This window comes from Kogia breviceps, unplaced genomic scaffold (assembly GCF_026419965.1).
Source record: "Kogia breviceps isolate mKogBre1 unplaced genomic scaffold, mKogBre1 haplotype 1 scaffold_383, whole genome shotgun sequence".
NCBI lineage: Eukaryota > Metazoa > Chordata > Mammalia > Artiodactyla > Physeteridae > Kogia > Kogia breviceps.
In genome coordinates this window covers 27,109-35,165 of record NW_026711822.1, presented here as the reverse complement: position 1 = coordinate 35,165, position 8,057 = coordinate 27,109, and the positions used below count along the sequence as shown (strand labels likewise).

General features: G+C 47.9%; 1 protein-coding gene across 1 annotated transcript in view; it reads right to left on the bottom strand.

Moving 5' to 3' along the window:
- Nucleotides 1-2,033: 2,033 nt before the first annotated feature.
- The window catches only part of LOC131749741 (xylosyltransferase 1-like), a gene marked incomplete at its 3' end in the record, with an annotated part of 33,037 nt that continues 27,013 nt past the window's right edge, over nucleotides 2,034-8,057 (bottom strand). The window contains exon 6 of the mRNA XM_067024366.1: nucleotides 2,034-2,393. Within this exon, the coding sequence (XP_066880467.1) occupies nucleotides 2,034-2,393 (360 nt within the window). The remainder of the gene's footprint in view (nucleotides 2,394-8,057) is intronic.

Sequence of the window (8,057 nt, the reverse complement as noted above, 5' to 3'; positions counted from 1 at the left end):
AACTGAGTTATTTATAATGAGGTGGATGGACCTGGAGTCTGTCATACAGAGTGAAGTAAGTCAGAAGGAGAAAAACAAATACCGTATGCTAACACATATATATGGACTCTAAGGGAAAAAAATGTCATGAAGAGGTTAGTGGTAGGACGGGAATAAAACACAGACTCACTCGAGCATGGACTTGAGGATATGGGGAGGGGGAGGGGTGGGCTGTGACGAAGTGGGGGAGTGGCAGGGACATATATACACTATCAAATGTAAATTAGATAGCTGGTGGGAAGCTGCTGCATGGCACAGGGAGATCACCTCTGTGCTGTGTGACCGCCTGGGGGGGTGGGATAGGGAGGGTGGGAGAGAGGGTGATGCAAGAGGGAGGAGATGTGGGAGCATGTGTGTATGTATAACTGATTTAGTTTGTTGTAGAGGGAAAACTAACACACTATTGTAAAACAATTATACTCCAATAAAGATGTTAAAAAAAAAAAAATGACAATGTCTTTGTGATTTATTTTGTGTTTACGTCAATGCTTTAAAAGCACTGAGAAACCTCTAGAAGGACTGTACACCAAACTGTTGGCAGTGGCCACTGCTGGGGATGGGACTGAGCAAGGAGGAAGACGTTACCTGTGATAAAAGAAAGGGGGGTGGGGAATAGAAAAATAAAAGAAACCTTTTTGGAAAAAAAGAAAGAAAAAAGGCAGGCATGCTTGGAGTCTGACACCCCTCTCCCTGACCCCATGCCCAGTGGGAACCACCATCCTGAATTTCCTGTTAAAAATTTCCTTCATTTCTTCACAGCTTTCTACTGATACATGAATCCTGAAATACTATATTGTTGGCTTGGCCTGTTTCTGAACTTTAAATACATGCATGGTAATTATGATATCCCCACCCTAACATTATGTTCTAGAGGCTCATCCAGATCAGCACGTGGAGGGTCCTACGCTGTGGTCCCTGCTGCGTAGACCTCCACTGTCAGAACAGACCACATTGTTGGTCCATTGGATGTCGGACGTTTGGATTGGTTCTGGTTTGGTGCTATTATGAACAACTTGCTGTATTTCTGTACAAGTTTCTATGGCCTCTACCTCGGGTGGAATTTCTGTGCGGTAGGGTATGTGTATATTTTCAACTTCACCAGCAAATGAGAACTCATTTTATGACACGGCTCTCTCACTAGCACTTACACGGACAGTTATTATTCTCCATCTTGACCATCAAATGATGTTGTCTCATCTTCAGACATGTCCTAACGTGGCAGATGTGAAGTGGAATCTCTTTTTGCTTTTAATTTGCATTTCTCTCATTATTCATGAGGCTGAGCATCTTTTTATATGTGTGTGCCTATGCTCTCTCTTTCTTCTTTCTTTTATATCAGGGATTGGCCCTTTCTCTAAAGGGCCAGATAGCAAATACTTTTGGTTCTGTGGGCAACTACTCAGTGCTGCCGTTGTGGCCCCAAAGCAGCCACAGTCAATATGTAAATGAGTGTGACTGCATTTCAATAAAATTTTATTTACAAAAACAGGGAGTGGGCGGATTTGGCCTGTGGCTTGTAGTTTGCTCTGACTTAGGGGATTTCTGAATTTGAGTACTTTTTGTATATTCCAAATATGAGTACGTTTTTGTGTGTGAAAATATTAGTATGTGATATGTCTCCTCACCTAGTATATCATGCTTTTGATGAACAGAAATTCTTATTTTAGTTATTTTTTAAAAAACATTGAACAAGATTTGCTGAAACTCAATATCAGCTTGGGTTTATTTCCCACCTGTCTTAAATATGATCAGGACCTTCTAGAAGTCCAGTGAGAGAGCATCTAATAAATAGGTGTCTAATACAGAGACAGATAACATCACCTCAGTGTGCAGAGACAGGCAGAAAATTAGAAGGTTCTGTAAGACAAATGAGCAGGAAAAAATCCTGAGAAAAGAGAGCACTGTTCTCGAAGGTGCCCCACATGCCCCATGTCTGAGCAACGCTGCCCGCCCAGGTGAAGGACCCAGGAGGCCTCTGGCAATGGAATATTTACCCCACAGAAATACTGGAAGTACTCACCCAGTTTGATGGGCTGCCTGTTTGAGAAGGTCAGAGGTGCGACGAGGAATTTGGTTTCTGCGACTGGCACCCAGTGGTGGAGAATTTTCACTGTCCAGACCCCAGGCCTCAGGGGCAAGTTCAAAGGGGGCTTGTAGTGGGTGAATTCGGCAGTGGACTCAATCAGGATGTCATAGGTGGCTGCGATGATGTTGACGGGATCCACCCAGACGACAGTCACAGTCACGTTGGGGCCCTTCCCCCATTTCTGCATGCCTACTGGCTCGTCCATGGGCCCCAGGAGACCCCCAAAGTTGCGAAAGAGCCGTTCCTTGGCATCCCAGTCAGTGCCGACCTGAAACAGGAGAGAGAGTTCTGAAATCGCTGGGCCTCTTAGGAAGGCCTAGGAAACTGCTTATTGGGCTTCGTATACCCATATAACAGATGAGGAAACTGAGGCTCCAATTAAGTTACTTGCTCAGTAACTTAATGTTGGACAGGCAGTAAGCAGAAGACCTGGGATTTGGACCTAGTCTGAAGGATTACAAGGCCTGTGGTCCATTTCACTAAACCTTTGGGCCTCCTGTGCCTACTGTGTGGTGTGTACATGGAATGAATAAATACCTGGTCTGCAGGCCATTCCATGGAAACATATACCCTGCCACTCAACAGGTGCAGTTGATTTCCACTTTGGTCACTGGCTTTCCAGATAATGTGCCTCTTTTTAGTACAATCAGTCCAAACAAGAGTGGAGCTCAGGATTTGGAGCTGCCCTATTATAAGCTAGGAAACATGAGGGTCCCTTAGTATCGCCTATCATTTGCAGGAGTTCAGATAGCTTTCCAAGGAAGAGACAGCTTTGGCTTCCCTAAAGCATTCTGAGCTGGGCTCTAGGCGTGGGAGATGGTTGTACAATATCCATCCTTCCTGCCAGCCAGCGGGGTGTGTGTATGGCTTTGACCCCCCAGAAATCTGCTCTTGGCTCCCATCCTTCCCCTTTTGCTGCCTGCAATTTATTCTCCACCCAGTAACCAGAAAGACCTTGTGAAATGTCCCCTCACTGCTCAAATCCCTGTGGCTGGTCCCCTGCTGGTCCCCCTTCCTGGCGCCCAGCACTGTGTTTGGTACACGATCAATGCTCCATCAATCCCCTGTCAAACGAATGCGTGAATGACTTGGCAAAAAATGAATTAACCACATAGATCTCTGATACTGAGCTTTGATACTATTTCAAGTCAGATGAAATGAGGGGCTCTTCTCTCCCCCAGGAGGTTTAATATAATGTTCTGAAGACACAGCATGTGGGTGCATGGTAGCAGGTGATGAGCGCACTGCAAGGACGCTGCTGCCGTGGTCCTTCCGTGAGCAGCGGCTCTGATGTGTGTGTGTGCAGGTTGGGGTGCAGGTGTGGCTACACATGTCTACACCCTGAGTAGACTTCACATGTGCAGTGCAAACATGAGCTGGTTTACTTTCTCGCTGTTCGGGCCACGAGTTACTATACCTAGGACACAGGGCTCCACGGCCAATACGTACCGAGAGCTTGGTGCATCGATTTGGCTAACATTCCCAACTCCACCGAGGGTGGGGGGGACCCTTGACATGATCCTCACTTCACACATGAGGAAACTGAGGTTCAGAGCAGTTGGGTGACTAGCTCTGATCGGTGAGGGCGACTCAGGAAGTCTGACCCCAGAGTCTGGGTTCTTATTCGCTCTTCTATATATTGCCTCCCATTCACTCACTCACTCACCCACTCATTCATTCATTCATTCATCCACCCAAAACGTATGTGCTGGGCGCCTACCACCTACCAGGGTGGTTGTAATACGTGCATGTTCACAGGCCCACAACCTGCTTCAGGTTTCCATCTTTAGGCCAAGATTGGCCTTGAGGAGCTGTCCTAAGGGGCAGCAGAGGGCGTCATGCTGGGACAGAGGCAGCCGTCCCTCCCAGCCTTGGGAGATCTTGGCCTGTTCTGCCACCCTGCCACCCTCTCCAGGTACTGGCTCCTACTGAGGACCCCTGGGGCCTAGCACAGCAGCTGAAACACGGAGGAATGAAAACAACACTGTCTATTGAAGAATAAATGAATGAGTGGCAGGATGCAAGCTAGGCCTCTAAGTCAGAGATTGTTCTAGAGAAACCTGATCCTGCGACCTCCATCCATACGATCCTTTCCAGCTCCTTCCCACTGTTCGTGAGTCCAGTCTTTCCTCCTGTCCTGTCTTGCGAGGTCTGGTCCTTTATGATCCGACTCCAGCTTCATCTCCATCCCTCTCCCTCCCCTCTACTTCCCCCTGCTCCAGGCCACCCTGGAACACTCTCGGGCGCCTCTGCCAGAAGGGCTCTCTCTCCCCTGATCTTCCGTCCACGCCCGGCCCTCTCTCGGGCTCAGTCTTCCTTCCTTCCCCACCCTCCTCCTGGCCAGTTCATCATCTAGCTCTCAGCCCAGGTGTCACCTGTACCTGGAAGCCTTCTTTGCTTACAGGCACCCCTGATGTGTTTGTGTAAGCATTTGCCCTTTTTAACTTATCTATCTATCTATCTATCATCTATCATCTGTTTTGTGGCAGTATCACAACTTCTAATTTACATGTCTCTCTCCATAGCTCAAAACTGTCATGTGAAGAAGAATATATACATATATGTGTGTGTGTGTGTAACTGAGTCACTTTGCTGTACAGAAGAAATTAACCCAACATTGTAAATCAAATATCCTTCAATAAAATAAAAAAAAAACCCAAATCATCAACGGCATGAGGGCAGGGACTACATCTGGCTTGTACACAACTATATCACTAGTGCCTAAAAGCGGTGCTGAGCACGCAGTGGGAGCTCAGTATCTCTCTATCAATCCATCCATCATCTACATATGTCATGAATGATTAGGAGCCAAGCACATGGACAAATGGATCAATGATCACAAAGCCACTTTGGGGTCCTACTTAAGGAAGGGATGTGCGACCCGTTAGGGGAGTGGGGGCACAGTCCAGAACATCATCTTTGGATACCCCAGAGAAACGGCGGTGAACAAGTCTCCTAAGTCTGAGTTCTAAAACCAAGATAACCCAGGTGGAAGAGTCGTGGAGCAGCTGACAGTGGGAAACTTGAATTTGTCCTATATCTAGCAGAGGAGGAGGAAGTCAGCTGCCACCTCCAAACATGAGGGAGGTGGGGCTGCCCGAGAGGGAGCCCCATTGCTGTCACATCATCTGTGGCCCTCAAGATCTTCTCACCAGGCCTCACTGTGGAAGTCCATTGCCATTCACTGCCAAGTGGTCAATTACTCAAATTTAAGTACGTGTTGAAGTTCAAGGCTCAATATACTGGTCCCCAGCTTCAAAGTCACCAAGGCTTCCTTCCCACTGCACCTAAGATGCAATTCAAACTTCTTTCCAGGGCCTGCGAGACCCCTCATGATCTGTCCTCTGGCCCCCCTGAGACCTTCCTCCTGCTCATTGGCCACACTGCCTTGCTGCTCCTTGAATATGCCAAGCTCCTTCCTGGAGCCTCAGGACCTTTGTGCATGCTCTTCTCTTGGAAGATCCAAGAATGTTCTAGGTCTTCCCACCATTGACTCTTTTACAGGTTTCAACCCTAAAGTTATCTCATTAGAAAGCCTTCCCAAATGAATCGTTCCATCAAATGTAACCCTGCAGGACTCTATGGGGCCTTGTCCAGAGAGATCCTCCTAGGTCCTCCACCTGCCTCTTGTCTGGAATAAAAACTTTAGCCTCCTAGGGCTTTCCTTGAGTTCCAAAGAATAAATTTAAGTTAGAGAAGTGAGAAAATTCAGAAGAAAGGAAAACAGTCAAGTGAGACAAAATAATAGTGTAGTCATTAAACAAAGTCAAGGACTTTTTAGTTCCTCCTCAAGGGCTATAGATAATATCCTGAGCCATATCCTTGAGCTGTTTTTCAGATACTGAAATCCCCACCAGGTGGAAGAAGTTAACTGTATGCTGCCCACAAGCACTAGACCCCAGATGGGTTGCAACCAGAAGGTTTATGATTGTTGACTCCTGATTACCTCACCACCAACCAATCAGAAGAATGTCCATGAGCTGATGTTGCACCCAACAACCGCCCTCCCTCATCCTGTCTTTAAAAACCTTTCCCGAAAAACCATCAGGGAATTTCTGTTTGAGCATTAGCTGCCTGGACTCCTTGCTTGGCGCCCTAGAATAAACACTGTGCTTTCCTTCACCACAACCCGGTGTCAGTAGATTGGCTTTCCTGTGCTTGGGTGAGCAGACCCAAGTGTGGTTTTGGTAACAGAAAGCTGTCCCTACCAGCCTCTCAAGTCCTCAGGAATCACATGAATGAAGTTTTATTTTCTTTATAATACTTGCCTTTAACTGGAGCGTTTTTGTTCATTGATTTGCTCACTCATTGGCCGAGTGCCACACTAGACGGCAATTCAACAACAACAAGGGTCTGATCTGTCTGTACACTACTGCCCCTCCCACACCTCATGTGTTGTAGGCACTTGGGGGCTGCCTGCTGAAGGAATGAGCATCTTTCCTCTAAGCCACTACCATGGGACTCCCAGGGATGGAAAAATTGGAGCTATTCAATGACACTGGCCGCCTGCCATGAGCCAGGCCCTATGCAAAACCCTGGGACGGTGCCGACACGACGGAGGTTCTCAATAGCCCACAAAGTTGGCCCTGCAGTTTGGTTCCCCCCTTCTCGTCCAATTTTACACTGTTTGCCTTAGAACTAAGGGGAAAAAAATCAAGACACAAGTTTCAGGGTTTCCTGCATCACACGCTGTTACTCTGCCAGAGGTCTGGGTGGTTCCCACACCAAGGGCACCAGAGCTGTAGCGGAAACCCTCACAAATCACTAGCCACGGAGTGGCCAACATCCGTCACTGCCAGAAGTGCCCAGTTACCCACTGGCAGGCTGATAAACAGGGAGAGCCCAGCCACCAGGCATCCATCTCCCTAATGGGACATTAATGTCTTCAATTGGCCTCTTGGCCCCCAGCACAGAATCCAACTGGGACAGTGTCTGATTGCCCCCTGACACCAGTAATTTATGGAGTGGGCTCCCATGGCAGCTCGGGATCCAGCCAATCCATTTGGAGCCTTAACTGGAAATGGTGGCCGAACAAGAAACTTCCACCCATGCCTGTTCAGTGCCCATCCAGTCGGGCACAGGTCGGCCAGGCGGGGCCAGAGGGCCTGGAAAAGGACCAGCGAGGAAAATGTAAGCAACTCAGACACTTCCTCCCACCCCACTCCTGACTTCAAGATTCTCCATATTCTACAACAGGATTCTTCATCCCTAACCCAGCAGCCAAACGCATTGGGAACGTTCAACGCCGGGAATGAATCACCTCTTTAGCTTCTTGCTGACGCGGGGAAGTTAGAAACCAGGTGCTGGAATTTTGTGTGGGCAACACTCATCAAGCTTGATCACGTCTCCCCTTCCCACCAGCATCACTACCCAAGCGCACACACACTCACTCATTCAGAAATCTTATTCAGCATCTGCGAAGGCTGTGTACTCTTGTATGTGCTGAGGGAAGAGCAGTGAGCCAGTGCTGCAGCCTCTGCTCTCTTGCAGACACTCACCAAGTGATCAGAGAACTCAACAAGATCATTTGAGATGGTAAATGCTAAGAAAAAACACAAAATAGGGATGTGTTGGGTGTAGAAATGTGGCGTAAGTGGGTGGGCACGAAGGGCTTCTCTGAAGGTGCACTATTTGGATTTAGATCAGAATGAACAACAACAACAAAAAAGGTGAAAACCTGGGGGGCAGTGTTCTAGGAAGGAGGATCACCATTGAGTCAAGCCCGAGGCAGGAACGAACTTGGCATGTTTGACAAAGACGCAAGAAGAATGAGCGGGTAGGACGGGCTGATGTTACGAGGGCGGTGTTAGGTGAATCCATCTCCCAGGCAGAAAAATAACTAAAAGCCAAGGCAGTCCCGGGGAGGTGGAAACTGTATTCCATGGATCCACGCATCAGACCACCTGTCCATCTGCTGACACCTCTGTCCATC